At 46.6% G+C, this 14,841-nt stretch overlaps 1 protein-coding gene across 3 annotated transcripts in view; it reads left to right on the top strand.

Annotated features, from left to right (window-relative positions):
* Positions 1 to 14,841, top strand: part of NEDD4L (NEDD4 like E3 ubiquitin protein ligase) — a 231,842-nt gene that overhangs the window by 204,129 nt on the left and 12,872 nt on the right. For all 3 annotated transcript variants that reach the window (XM_007450107.1, XM_007450108.1, XM_007450109.1), the window contains 3 exons: positions 1 to 47; positions 2,549 to 2,619; positions 4,266 to 4,361. In XM_007450107.1, coding sequence (XP_007450169.1) covers positions 1 to 47; positions 2,549 to 2,619; positions 4,266 to 4,361 — 214 coding nt within the window. The remainder of the gene's footprint in view (positions 48 to 2,548; positions 2,620 to 4,265; positions 4,362 to 14,841) is intronic.

Consider the following 14,841-nt stretch of genomic DNA (forward strand, 5'->3'; position numbering starts at 1 on the left):
CGGAAGAGTTGCTGGTCTGGCAGTATTTCATGGGAAACTTTTAGATGGTAAGTTATTAAAAAGTGTGGAAGTAATGAAAATTGGACAGTGCTGTCTGTGGTCTCTTATCAGGTGTCTTATCTTTCACATCATAGGTTTTAAGCAAAAGTGCTTCACTGGTTCTCCCTCTGTAAATCAGTAGGTTCTTTAATGTTTTGTCCATAATGAAGGTGCTTTTTTTTCCTGGTGTCATCTTAATCTGAGCACTGAAGACACAGTGTCTGCACACAGTTTGAAAAAGCTTTTTTTTGAAAAACTTAAGTGTGACGCACAGAACATTCTGTATTTGTGCATTTTCTATGTTTTCCAGAATAAAATCTCTTTAGCGGGAACTAGATTTGATGACAGATGGAAAGTATTGATTGAAAAGTTCATTAAAATGGTCTGATTCAGCCAGTATCCTGCCATTGTCCTGTTTGTCCCCAAATTACCATTTTTTTGAATGTGAAGAGACCGTAAATAATTTCCAAGCAGTGTTATAACTCAGCTAAGACCTTGACCCCTGGGATCACTGCTGAAACAGATGGCACAGAATAATCTCATTATTATCTAAAGCACGTAAGTCATGCAAAGTGCCAAGAATTTCAAGGTACCTTGGAAGTCACGAGTGAAACCCCCCTCCCTGGCTGAATCAATAGGCATATAATAGAGACTTCTTACGGATTTGGTCATTGAAAAAGTAGTGCCCTTAAGAGAACATTACAGAAATCATCAGTGAGGAAAGAGAACCAGAAATATTTTTGAAGAATTTAGGGGTGAAAAGGTCGAGAGTAGAAGACAGATCAAGATTTAAGATTGACACTGCAGTTACTATAGAGAGAGATTTCCAGGAGAATTATGTGAATTGCATTTGTGGAACCTTAGCTATGCTAGTTGATGTACCCTGTGTACTTTGTCCTTTAATAAATTTTTACTGGTAATGGCTAGCTGATTTTGATCCTCTAATTTCAACATTTTATTTTTTACGGGGGGTGGGGCTGGTGGCAGGAGTAAACACTTTTTTTTCTGATTAGAAGGAAACTGGTCTCACTCTGTATAGGTATATGCAGTGAATGTATTTTAATTTGCAGCACTGGAGTCATGCCATAGATTATCAGAACGTCCGTTATTTACCTTCTGCCGAGCAAGAAGACGTTCTTAGTTGCTACAGGGGAAATAGAGAGAAGTTTAAGCTGAGATCCTGACCTGAGGGGACCGATGTTCTAGTGAGAGTGCGGGAAACATGGGTCCAGAGTCCAGCAGAAGGGAACACACGGAGGTCTCTCGGGGTGGGGGGAGCGCTTTACCGGGATTAGCCTCGCCGGGAGGCTGCGGTGGGGTTGGCACACTTAGAAGCTGGGATCGTTTCAGAAGGGCAAGGATGGGCCAAGAGTCAAGGCTGCCTGGAGTAGTGATGGGGGCATCTAGGTCCCTGCTGCAAAAGGAGACAGGAGGTAACCGTGTCCTCGGGAATTGCAAGAAGAAGAGCCCGGATGCCCGCCAGGTGTGTGGCCAGCAGTGTCTTTGTTTCCTGGGACCATGAACGGCCCTGGAGGCAGAGCAGACACGCTGCACATCAGATCAGCCCCTACTCCCTTCTGTGGCTTCACCCCCCAGACAGCAGGGGCTTTGAGCCTCAGCCGCAGGGCCGCACTGAAGCCAGTGGGAGCGGGAACGGGCTGCAAGGGTGGCTGGTTAGACCTGGAGGGGGCGCTGAGGATGGGAGTTGAGGGTGAAGGGGGAGGACTGAGGTTCCGGGGGCGCCTGTGTCAGGAGGCGTGTGACGCTGACTTGCCTGGGACGGGGTGAAGTGGGGTCCCTGCGGGGCACCTGCGCAGTCATGGCGGCGTTGCCACTGCCCTTGTCTCCCTCAGGCCGTCATCACTCCCGGACGCCACTGCCCTTGTCTCCCTCAGGCTGTCATCACCCCGCCCGGGAAGACCGCACAGCCTTCTGAACGGCCTCCCTCGTTTCCTTCCTGTCTGTCCTTACCAGTTGCTCTTCCCATTACTGCCCAAGCGATGACATTGAAATGCAGGTGGAATTGCCCCCTGGCGTTTCAGTGACTCCCCTTGGCCCTGGGCAGCAGCCCAGACTCTCCGGCACCTCGTGTAAGCTGTACACTCCCTGCCCAGTCCCTCCTCTGGCCTGTCTGCCCGGGACGCCCTGTGCTTCGGTCCTGGCGAGTCCTGGGTCTTGTCCCTCTGCTGGGAGTGCCCTTTTCTCCCCCGTGCGGGCACCCTGTTTGCGCTGCAGATTCCTGATTGTGCCTGAAGCTCATTTGTCACCTCCAGCAGCCTTTCTGACCTCACCCCTCTGCTGTACCATCTCTGTTAGTATAACTGCCCTCCTTCCTAAACCCCTTCCCCCAACCCTGCCCCAAACCAGGCCCTCATCTTACTGTAGAAAACCCTCGATTGTTCTGTCCTGGTCTCTCATTCACATGAAAGCAGGTTAATCTTTTATTTCATGCTCGGATGCACAGCATCATCAAAGATTTGAAACTAACTCAGTTTTCACCGTGTTTTAGGTTTCTTCATTCGACCGTTTTACAAAATGATGCTGGGAAAGCAGATAACTCTGAATGACATGGAATCTGTGGTGAGTAAATAGAGGTCACTCCCGTGGACCTCACCAGCAGCTTGTGCCTTATGGAAAGGTAGTTGAGACCATGTTGTAGTTACAGCAGTTTTTATGGGCGTCGTCATGCAGTATGGACAACAGGGATTGTTCAAGAGGCTAATTGATCTCCCTAAATTTTTTAATAAGCAAATCATTGTTCACATTTCCTAGAGTCATGGTATTTAGGGTGGGTACACCCACATCTCAGTTACCTCTGCTTACTCAGAACTGGTTTGACCAAATTAAATCCAAGGGTCAATTGGAGACCTCATTGCTGCCCTTGTTTTCCATGGAAAACTGCTAATACTGAACACTTAGAGGTTCATCTGCTAGCCCTCTGTTTTCCGACCTCAGAAAATGGCAGGGAGCCAGACCAAAACAGTAGATGAAGGGAAGACTATACTCATCCCAGATATGGAAGAAGGGGTAAGGGACCACTACAGTGTAGGAGAGGAATGAAAAGTTAGAAAATAATTGCTAACTTTTGATTTGGGTTTTCATGTTGCATTTAACTTATTTAATCTAGGCTGACCATTTTAGAGTTGAAAGGCTTTTCTATAAAGAACAAAAGTTGATGCTCTTTTCCTGGTATACTTTTGCTTCTGTTTTTCTTTTAATTTACCTGTACTCCCACCATTCACCTCTCACCTCTCACCATTCACCAGCCACACACGGGGCCATCGGGAAGCATCTTCGTCCATTTGGGGTGTTTGCAGCTCTGCTCTCACGTTCTGTCACTTGAGTCAGAAAGCATCTTCCTCCCCTCAGCCTCGCTGCCGTGTTGACTGTACGTGTTGTGTAGTTGGGTATATGAGCTGTGTACCCCTCCCTCACAGCTCATCCTCTGGGTGTGGAAGGAGGGTAGAAGGCCAGCAGTGCACACAAGTCCACTCAGCTGGGTTTTCCACGGGCGGGCAGCTCTGTGTATCCACGGTACCCGTGTCAAGTTTCTCTTCAGCTTTCACCTTTAGCTTACGCTTTGTGCTTTTGTTACTGTACGGTGAGGAAGCTAGGAGTATAAAAATCTCTCTTCAAGTCTGAGTTAACTTTATTCGCCATGTTGACAGTCGGTGCACACATTCTGTTTGGTCTTCGTCGAGCCCCTGGGGCTGCCCAAGAGACAAGAGGAGTCCAGGCTCTCGGGGCCTGTGTTCTGGGCTTTGACACCGGGGCAGCCTCTTCCTGTTTGCTCACAGTGACTTGCAGAGAGTGCTGGAAGCACAGGAGGGGGCGTAACTTGAAACCATTGGTATTTAAGTAGAGCATTCTCTATCCCTCCTACTTTCCTCTGATATTTTCACTCTTAAAAGGTGGGGAGTGTGTTAACCTGTACATGTTCAGTTCCGTAATGCTATGACGGCCACATCCAGAGCAGGCTGCTTCCTCTTGACAGAGCACAGGATCCAACTACAAACCCCTGTTACTACCAAAGCAGTTTTTTAGTTTGTATTTTTAAATTAAAGTGGAAGGGTAGGTTTGGGGTAGAGCTGGAAGTGACTCTATGTGACTAGTGCATTTCTTGAGATTCTGGATGGAATTACATTTAAAGGACATAATTATTTAAAGAAATGAGTGTATATTTTGGGGAAAAATGCTTAATTTTAATTTTTGTGTCATTTCTGTAGGATAGTGAATACTACAACTCTTTGAAATGGATCTTAGAAAATGATCCGACTGAACTGGACCTTATGTTTTGCATTGATGAAGAAAACTTTGGACAGGTATGTGTGGGTAACCCCACGAGCTCCCCCTTGACTTTCAAAGAGTCTTTGCTTCTTTGAGTCTTTGCTCATTATCATCTGATTGTATCAGTATCTTATTGTCATGCCAGGAAGCCAAGCCCCAATTACAACTGCCTCTCTTCCTGCAAAGTTAGAGAAATTCTAAGGCCTCTGGTGTGTGGAGTAGCACCTACTTCTCACATCTAAAGCAGATCTGGATGTGAATGTTTGTGCCTTGGTTTTCTGTTTATATTTTTTATTTTTATTTCTTTTGCTGTTCGCGGGCCTCTCACTGTTGTGAGCTCTCCCGTTGCGGAGCACAGGTCTGCGGCATGTGGGATCTTCCCGGACCGGGGCACGACCCCGTGTCCCCTGCATTGGCAGGCGGACTCTCAACCACTGCACCACCGGGGAAGCCCTGTGCCTTGGTTTTAAAATTTAGATACTTCAAAAAAATAGTGTAAACGTTTACTTAGTGATATAAATACATGACCAGGAGTAGGTGATGCCTTGGGGGGGGCCTTGGTGTTTTTCCCTCTGCTTTAATGGTTCCCTTGTCATCGTGAAGTTTGTCTTTGGGGGCTCAGCAGGCTCAGGGTTTTCTAACATTCCTTCTTGCTTTGCACCAATACCGTCATTAAGGCTGGATTAACCATAAAGATCAATTTCAAAGATAAAGTTGCCTTCTTGGAATTCTCATCATCATCCTAAAGTTCTGTAGGATGTGTTTGTCTTAAACCTGAAAGCTTTGGTTCATTTGTCCCCCGGTGATAATGATGCTTTTGGGAAGGACTTCTCAGGATTATCCAACCCCTGGTACCTGTCCTTTCACAAAAGCCCAGAGAGAGTTCCCATCTACCAGACCAAGTGTACGTGGCCTTGGCATTCATGGGATCGTGGAGCCCGTTTTAAGGGTTGCTGATGGAACGTGACATTGATTGGTTCTTTATTGCTTCAGAGATTATTGAAAGTGTACTCCACTGTCCAAAAAGTGTGCTCACGTTGGCTATCGTTTCACGATGCTGTGCTCAGTTTTATACGTGAGGTAAGGAAATCAGGTCCCTGCCCTCTCGGGTTCGCAGTCTTAGAAAAAAGAAGCTGGTGCCGCTGGATATAAAGAAATTAATGACACCTGGGGTAAAAACTGTTGCGAAGGAACGTGATCACACATACCAAAATCACTTGTTACATCCGCTCAGGCCAGGAAACCATCACTCGTGTGAGTCCCAGAAGTGGGTGGGTCTCAGGGAGTCTGTGTTTTCTTTCCTTCCTGGTTGGTTGAGTTGAGGCACCAGGGATGAGAGAGACCCTGTGATTAATGGAAATCATCAACGAGTCCATTAAGAATCTCATTTTGCCCTCCACATCCTTTTTCGCTCCGTACTGTGTTTCATGCCCCCAAACCTTCACAGACCGATGGACACTGCTGTCCTTGTGGGAGTCCTGTCGTGGGGTGGGGGAGGGAAATCTCTTCTGCACCACGCCCAGAGCTGTCCCCTCCAGGTTAGCGGTGGCCCCCCTGCCCAGGACTGAACGTAAATGGGTTCTGGCCCTTGTCTGCTTCCTTCCTCCACTGCTCCCTCCCCTGAAGCCCCTGCAAGTCACCCCAGCTTCACCCCTTCTCCCCCCTCCCCACCCCGCTCCGTTGTTCTCCTTCTGCCTCCCCTAAGCCCTGCTGCTTCTGCTGGCCCCGCGACACCGATGCTCCCCTGCCCACTTCTTTCCTCGTCCTGCCCTCGCTCCCTGGGCGGCCTCTCTCTGCACATCTCTGCGCTGCTCACCGCCAGCCTCTTACCTGCAGCCCACGCCCTTCCTCTCGCGTCCAGATTCCCCCTGGTTCGGCTGCCTCCTGAGCCGTGTCTCCTGAAAGACCCACAGGTCCCCGAACTGAAAAAGCCACTTCCTCCTCCCGACCCCCCATCTCCGCTCCGGTCTAACCAGTGGCCACACCCTCCCCCCCGGCCTGAAACTGGAGTCCCCTTGGAATCGTCCCTCTCGCTCCGTGTCCAGCCGGTCACTGCGTCCTCTAGCCCCAGCCTGCTCATCGCTCCCCTTGCCTGCACCCTTCCCTTGTTGAGGCTCTGCCGGTTCCTTGGCTGTGTCGTGTAGCAGTCTCCCTGGTCCCTACATCGCCCCTCGCTCCAGTCCGTTCTCTGATGCCTCCACACATATGCTCCGGATGTAGTGGTTCTGAAGAGCAAACCTGGACCTGTAACTCTTCTGCTCGACACACATCCTTCACTGGCCAGCCTGTGCCCTTCAGTGTGAATTAAAACCTTTCCTGCACGGCTTAGGACCCCTCGCTGCCCACCTTTACCTTCCCTCCCAACACCTCCATCCTCTCACCTTCACAGACATGGGGTGCCTGCCTCGGCCTCCCCCAGGACGCCCCGTGCCCTGTCACTGGCCGCGTGGCGCCCTCTCCTTGCCGACCCATCCTCCCCTCCCCCGCCATAACGCTCTGTCCTCTAGCCATCCCTGGCCTGCCGCCCGCTGTGAGCCCCCTGAGGTCTCCTTGGTTTCTCCAGTGCCCCGTGTGTAGCGATGGCTGCTAAATGCTTAGTGAGCAAAGGAATGAGTCATGCTGCCTAGGTTTTTTTTAATGTTATAAGTAATGGAAGCTCCAAGTGTGAGACAACAAAATAATTGGAATTGCAATGACTTTTTTTTAAGCTGGACCTATTTAAGGGTCTTAACTGCCAATTTTCAAAGGATAACACATGGCTCACCATGCTGGAACTATGTTTTCTTTGCATTTTTAACACATGAGATAAAGAACTAAGGAAGATTTAAAATCAGTCTTGGGTGTCAAATGCAAAAAGAAAAAAAAGGTCTCTTTATATTATATCCACTTGTAGAAATCCGTGTGACTAACTTAACACAGTTCAGAAGACATTAGTGATGCCAAAGTTAGAAGCAGACTAAACCTTCCTTAGTTACAGTTAAATGTAACTATTTCAACCTAATAAGTACAAACCAAACAAGATGTTTGCATTTTTGAGTAGGCTTCTAATAAAGATTCTGATGGTCGTTATAGCTCATGTCTATGGTTCATTAAAAACAATTCTTAAACCTCCTCATTTAATGCGGGTTTTTCTGACTTTGGATTGAATCAGGTAGAGTAAATGCAGTAATCAAAACAGACTCACGAGATGAGTAAGATAATGATTAGGTGCCCTATTTGTGAAGTTAACTGGCTTTCCTTTGTAGAGAGTGAAACCTGATTAACGAGGAACTAGCATATCTATTTTGCGTTCTGGGAGGAAATGTAGAGTGAATTAAGCAGCCACACATTGATCTCATCTCCCACATCCAATCCATCACCAGGCCCTGTCCATTTTGACTCCCGACTATTCTTCAGTTCTCTCTGTTCTCCTTGTCTGTCCCACCAACAATACCCAAGCCTAAGCTACCATCTTCTCTCGTGGATTCCTAACTGGTTTTTTATATCCACCTTGGCCTCCTACCGCGGCAGAGTGGTCTTTTCAGAATGTGAAATGATCATTTCGTTCCTCTGCTAAAAACATGCGGAGATTTCCCACTTTATCACCGTCAAGATAAAGACCCAAGTCCTTAATCTGCCTCATGAAATCCTGCGTGGCTGGACCCTGCCTGTTCATCTCCAGGTGTATTTTGCATCAGTGCTGCCCCTCATGCTTTCTGGGTCTGGTCCCACGAGACTTCTTGCACACACCAAGCTCCTTCTTGCCGCAGGGCCTTTGCACATGCCGTTCCTTCAGTGGGGAACACACTCCCGTCGTCAGTTCAGGCAAAGCTAGCTCTGACCCAGGACCACAGTACTTTAGAGTATCTTCCGTGTCTCCCTATGGCCGGTACCATAAGTGACTTTGCATTTATTTGTATGGTCATGTGTTTAGTATCTCACTCTCTCCCATCAGACTCAGTCTCGGTGATGGCTGCCCTGGGTCTGCCTTTTGCTCACCATTGTGCACTCACCACCTGGCAGTGCCTGGTACAGGGTAGACACTCAAAATAGAGGTGTTGAACCAAAAATGTGGACATCAGCAAGAGGCCTGTGCAGGCCTCCCCCCCACCCCAGCCCTCTGCAAAACTGCTGACCGTGCATTGCCATTTTCTAACCCAAGAGGAAGCCCACGCCTCCTTGTGCAAAAAGATAAAATCATTTCTTCACTAGAGTGAAGTTACCACAGAAGTGAAATGTGCATTCAGTCGGCCTTCCTTAGTGCTTTTAGGCTCTCTTTTTCTCATTCCATGATTAGAAATACCAGGCCATGAAGTTCGGTGGTAGCTGTCACTTCATGTAATGAAATTGCAGCTGTTGCCATTTTTTTCCAGTCTGTTTTTTTTCTGGTTGGTGGGAATCTGCAGCTGCTGGTTTCTGGGGCCTACTAACAATGTTTCAGATGAACAAACTTCGATATCTGAACAATCGTCATATGCCAACCAGAAAGAATCAACCACACACTCACGTACAGCCCTGCACACGCATGCCCCACCAGGAGGAGACATCCTTTTAGAGCTGTGCCAAGCAGAAGTTCTTGACTGCAGGGCCAGCAGAGTGCACCTGATTTGGTTGCTTTGAAGAGGCGCTAGCGGTGTGGACTTCCAAGAAGCTGTGCGGTAGGGAGGGGAAGAGAATGGGCAGCAGCCTGTTGGAAAATTCTTGAGGACCTGGCCTGAGTTGGGTGAAGGCGTGCATTCTCAATTGGGGAGGCGACACCCCTAGGGGGCAAAAACTGGACAACTTTCTGTCTTGGAGGACAGAAAGTCTCAGCCATTACAATGGCTTGTGGTCCTCCAAGGGGGCCACAGAACATAACACAGGTGCACCATGGGTCTCTTTGGTAAGATTGCGTGGGAGGCAAGGGGCAATTGGGTCTAAAAAGCCCCCTGGGGGGTAATTAATGGGGAAAAAGGCTGAGAAGCACTGAGTTGGGGAGAGGGAATAAGGGAAGAGGCAGAAACTGGAAGTAGGAAAGAGAGAGAGGTGAGAGGCAGAGCGAGGTCGTGGCTGGAGCTGGACAGAACCAGACCAAGACCCCAGTGAGGAGGTAGGTAGTTCCTCAAAGACAAGGTGAAGGAAGCGGGGCAGGTGGCAGCTGCAGGAAGCATGAAAGCAGAAAGGTGGGCCGGCCGCTGGGAGAGGCTGGGGAGGATGAGGACAGCGCCCAGTAACACGAGGAGAAGCAGTCAGGCCTTCCTCAGCCTGGGTCCAGGATACCCGATTTGACCTAGACAATTTCTCGGTGGACTCCTCAGACATTTGTCATAAAGCATCTGAGGAAGGTCGGGGAATCTGAAGTTGTCACTTGCCACAGAAGAGGGGTCCAGTTCTGTGAGAGCTGCACCCGGAGCTTCCTCTGATCTTTGTGTTCTTGACGAAGAAGAGAGAGGAGTTCATACTTGGGCCAGGAGACTTCAAGAAAGAGCAGTTCTTTTCTACGAGCACTTACTAATCCCCTTCTGTGTGCCAGGCACTGTGTTAGTGCCTTCATGTTGGGTCCTTGAGGAAGGAGTTCAGACACAAGACGACAACTATATTTAAAAAGTGGAATTTGGGACTTCCCTGGTAGCGCAGTGGTTAAGAATCCGCCTGCCAGTGCAGGGGACACAGGTTCGATCCCTGGTCCAGGAAGATCCCACATGCCGCGGAGCAGCTATGCCCGTGTGCCACAACTACTGAAGCCTGCGCACCTTAGAGACCACGCGCCGCAACTACTGAGCCTGCACTCTAGGGCCTGTGTGCCGCAGCTACTGGGCCCACGTTCTGCAACTACTGAAGCCCGCACTCCTAGAGCCCGTGCTCTGCAACAAGAGAAGCCACCGCAATGAGAAGCCCGCACACCGCAACAAAGAGTAGCCCCCGCTCGCCGCAACTAGAGAAAGCCTGTGCGCAGCAACGAAGACCCAACACAGCCAAAAAAAAATATAAAAAGTGGAATTTGAACAGCAGCCCACAAGTGGTGTGTGAGGAGAGGGAGATGGGGGTGGAACACCAGCGGAAGCCTGACTGAGAGGCCGCTAGGGCTTGGGGAGGATTTACTCTAAGGGAGCAGCTTAGGGAGCAGGCCTGGAGGCCCCCTTCCCTGGCTGCCCGGAGAAACCACGTGACCTACACGTGAGCCCCAATCAACCATGTGACCCACGGCTGCCCCAGCCGACGATTCCTTACTCAGCACAGAGAGTATGGTCCGGTCTTGTTATTTTTTCTTTTTTTCTTTCAAAAACAATTTTATTTATCTGATTGCAAAATATTAATCTTAGTAATAAAAATAAAGTCAGTACAATAAACACATATTAAAGTCACTCATAGTTCCTACCACCTAGAGAAAAATCACGAGTAAAATTTTGATTTGTATCTTCCAGAATTATTCTCTGTAAACACACGCACAAGGTTTTATCTTTTTGACAGAAATGGAATTGTACAGTGTGTACAGTTTTAACTTAATATATTGTAGGTACCTTTCCATGTCAGTAAATACCATTTTAATGGCTACACCGAATTCCGTTTCAGAGACTGTACCTTTTTTAACTGTGCCCTAGTGGTCGGCATCTAGGCTATTTCAGTATTTCACTATGTAAACAGTAAGATGAGTATAATCCTGGAATATACATTTTGTACACTTGACCAATTTCTTTCCCTTGGTATAAGTCCTAAGAGAGAAATTATTATGAAAAGGCATATGCACATTAAAATCTTGACTCCTGTTGCCAAGTTATCTTTTCAAAAGGTTGAACCAGTTAGACCCTCACCACCAGCATTGATAAGAACCGTTTCTCTATGCTCAGCAGTGCTGGCTGATTCTGCCATTTTTCATCACTAGGGGCTGCTTTTGGAGGCACCAGAAGTGTTTTTCTCCTTTCCCCTCCCCACCCTGTCTCATCTGTGGTTGACCCTCTCATTCAGTAGCTCTGGAAATTGCAGCTCCCAGAAAACATTCTGTTCTAGTACAGCCGAACTGTACTGAAAGCCTCTCAGTATCCAGAACCGGGCTTGGATTTATGAACTTGTCATTTGGTGTGGATCTGATAGAAAAATCTCATCGTGGAAGGGAACGGCAAGACAATCTTTGAGGAATAAATGGGGGGAAAAAGAAAAACTGTCGTATTAAAAAATATTACAAAAGTGTAAATGAATACTGACTACAGACCTCCAAATAACTGTCAAAGAACTAAAGATGTTTTACTATAAGAGACCTCCCAACCCACTCCCTAAGTGAAACTGTTTAACATCTTCAAAAAAGTGCCATGACCTGCACAGGACAGGAGCAGGTCACCACGGGGGGCAACTGGTTGGAATGGAAGACAGCAGCCGGAAGGGGGCCCCCGGCGGGAGGGAAGGATTTGAAGAAGAGTAAAAATACAGTAGCAATTAAAGTCCATATACTGCATTTGCAAATATTTTCTCCCATTCTGAGTGTTGTCTTCTTGTCTTGTTTATGGTTTCCTTTGCTGTGCAAAAGCTTTTAAGTTTCATTAGGTCCCATTTGTTTATTTTTGTTTTTACTTCCATTTCTCTAGGAAGTGAGTCAAAAAGGATCTTGCTGTGATTTATGTCATGGAGTGCTCTGCCTATGTTTTACTCTAAGAGTTTTATCGTGTCTGGCCCTACATTTAGGTCTTTAATCCATTTTGAGTTTATTTCTGTGTATGGTGTTAGGAAGTGTTCCAATTTCGTTCTTTTACATGTAGCTGTCCAGTTTTCCCAGCACCATTTATTGAAGAGGCTGTCTTTTCTCCATTGTATATTCTCGCCTCCGTTATCAAAGATAAGGTGACCATATGTGCGTGGGTTGATCTGTGGGCTTTCTATGCTCTTCCATTGATCTATATTTCTGTTTTTGTGCCAGTACCATACTGTCTTGATTACCGTTGCTTTGTAGTATAGTCTGAAGTCAGAGAACCTGATTCCTCCAGCTCCGTTTTTCTTTCTCAAGATTGCTTTGGCTATCCGGGGTCTTTTGTGTTTCCATACAAATTGTGAAATTTTTTGTTTTAGTTCTGTGAAAAATGCCATTGGTAGTTTGATAGGGATTCCACTGAATCTGTAGATTGCTTTGGATTGTATAGTCATTTTCACAATGTTGATTCTTCCAATCCAAGAACATGGTATATCTCTCCGTTTGTATCGTCTTTCTTTCATCAGTGTCTTATAGTTTTCTGCAAACAGGTCTTTTGTCTCCTTAGGTAGGTTTATCCCTGGGTATTTTATTCTTTTTGTTGCAGTGGTAAATGGGAGTATTTCCTTAATTTCTCTTTCGTATTTTTTGTCATTACTGTATAAGAATGCTAGAGATTTCTGTGCATTAATTTTGTATCCTGCTACCTTACCAAATTCATTGATTAGCTCTAGTAGTCTTCTGGTAGCATCTTTAGGATTCTCTATGTATAGTATCATGTCATCTGCAAACAGTAACAGTTTTATGTCTTTTCTGATTTGGATTTCTTTTTCTTCTCTGATTGCTGTGGCTGAAACTTCCAAAACTATGTTGAATAATAGTGGTGAGAGTGGACAACCTTGTCTTCTCCTGATCTTAGAGGAAATGGTTTCAGTTTTTCACCATTGAGAACGATGTTGCCAGTGGGTTTGTCATATATGGCCTTTATTATGTGGAGGTAGGTTCCCTCCATGCCTACTTCCTGGCATATACCCTGAGAAAACCGTAATTCAAAAAGAGCCATGTACCACAATGTTCATTGCAGCACTATTTACAATAGCCAGGACATGGAAGCAACCTAAGTGTCCATCAACAGATGAATGGATAAAGAAGATGTGGCACATATATACAATGGAATATTACTCAGCCATAAAAAGAAACAAAATTGAACTATTTGTAGTGAGGTGGATGGACCTAGAGTCTGTCATACAGAGTGAAGTAAGTCAGAAAGAGAAAAACAAATACCGTATGCTAACACATATATATGGAATCTAAAAAAAAAAATAAAAGGTCATGAAGAACCTAGGGGCAGGACAGGAATAAAGACACAGACCTACTAGAGAATGGACTTGAGGATACGGGGAGGGGGAAGGGTAAGCTGGGACCAAGTGAAAGAGTAGCATGGACATAAATACACTACCGAATGTAAAATAGATAGCTAGTGGGAAGCAGCTGCATAGCACAGGGAGATCAGCTCGGTGCTTTATGACCACCTAGAGGGGTGGGATAGGGAGGGTGGGAGGGAAATGCAAGAGGGAGGGGATATGGGGATATATGTATACATACAGCTGATTCACTTTGTTGTACAGCAGAAACTAACACAACATTGTAAAGCAACTATACTCCAATAAAGATGTTAAAAAATAAAAACAATAAAGTCTGTACTGCAGACAGTAAAAATGTTGAATTGATGTTGTGGAAAGTGGAGCTCAGTCACGTGGGAGGGAAACGAGATCCCTTCCCGAATGACAAAAAAAAGGACAGAGAAGAAAATATGAAGGGCCGAGACAGAGGATCAGTGGGCTTTGATTGAAAGGGCTGTCTCCATGTGAAAAGGAACAATAATCAAGTGCATCATCAGAGAAAACGTTTGGAGAGGAACAGGATCTGATACTGAGGCCAGAGAGGCCGTCCGTCCCGTGTGTGTGTGGCAGGGCTGGGGAGGGGTCCCTGAAAAGGGACCTCTGCCAAAGCAGGAGATCTGTTGCAGATTTGAATCTGTGTCCCTCGTGATGGATGCAGCCTGGATGCTTCCTCTGGAGAACCCTCTCCCTCAGGCTTGGCTTGGCTTCCTCTCAGATGTAGCTGGGTGGATGTGGGAAAAAAGACCACAAGGAATCCCACCAGAACACACATGTGGTTACCTTTGAATAGGGGAGCTGTGAGTGGTATTTTTTTTCCTTTTTATTTCCCTGGAATTTCCATGAGAGTAAACATTTTATTTGTTAGATCAGTAGGCCTCTTCCTTCCCTTCCCTTCCCTTTTGCTACTTATTGCTTTATACACTTTGATGTTAAGCCAGGGCTGGCTCAGAGCAGAGGAGAAGGCTGTGCCTTGAGGTCAGCTGCTTTGCTCTTTTCACTCCTGGCTCACTCTGAGGGAGGGGGCTTTCGGGGCTGATGAGCCAGGAGGTGGTGTCTGGATGCACATCAAAGCCTGGGGTTCTCAGGGGTGGCAGGTGAATCATCCCTCAGCCTGACTTTCTCAGCATCTTTCTTTTTTTAAGTCCCTGTGTTTTGCTCCTTTGAAAGAAATTCCACATATCTTTTTTTTTATGGCTATAAAATCTAATTTTCAGCAACAAATCTGGATCTCTGCAGTCTTGATGGTTGTATCCTGTCTTTTCTGTTAAACACAATTAAATTTCTTGCTAAGTCAATAGCAGATGGAAAAAGTGTTGTTCTCCATTGTTGCTAATGTATGAAGAATAATTAAAACTCATAAATAACCATAAAATAATTTGCCTTCAACGATAACATCTTTAAGTGTGTAGCATCTTAACAATTTAAAAGCCTCATTAGACATTCTCTTGGACACAGAGCCCATTTGCTGGGAAAGAG

Source organism: Lipotes vexillifer, unplaced genomic scaffold (assembly GCF_000442215.2).
Source record: "Lipotes vexillifer unplaced genomic scaffold, Lipotes_vexillifer_v1.1 scaffold79, whole genome shotgun sequence".
In the NCBI taxonomy this organism is placed as follows: domain Eukaryota; kingdom Metazoa; phylum Chordata; class Mammalia; order Artiodactyla; family Lipotidae; genus Lipotes; species Lipotes vexillifer.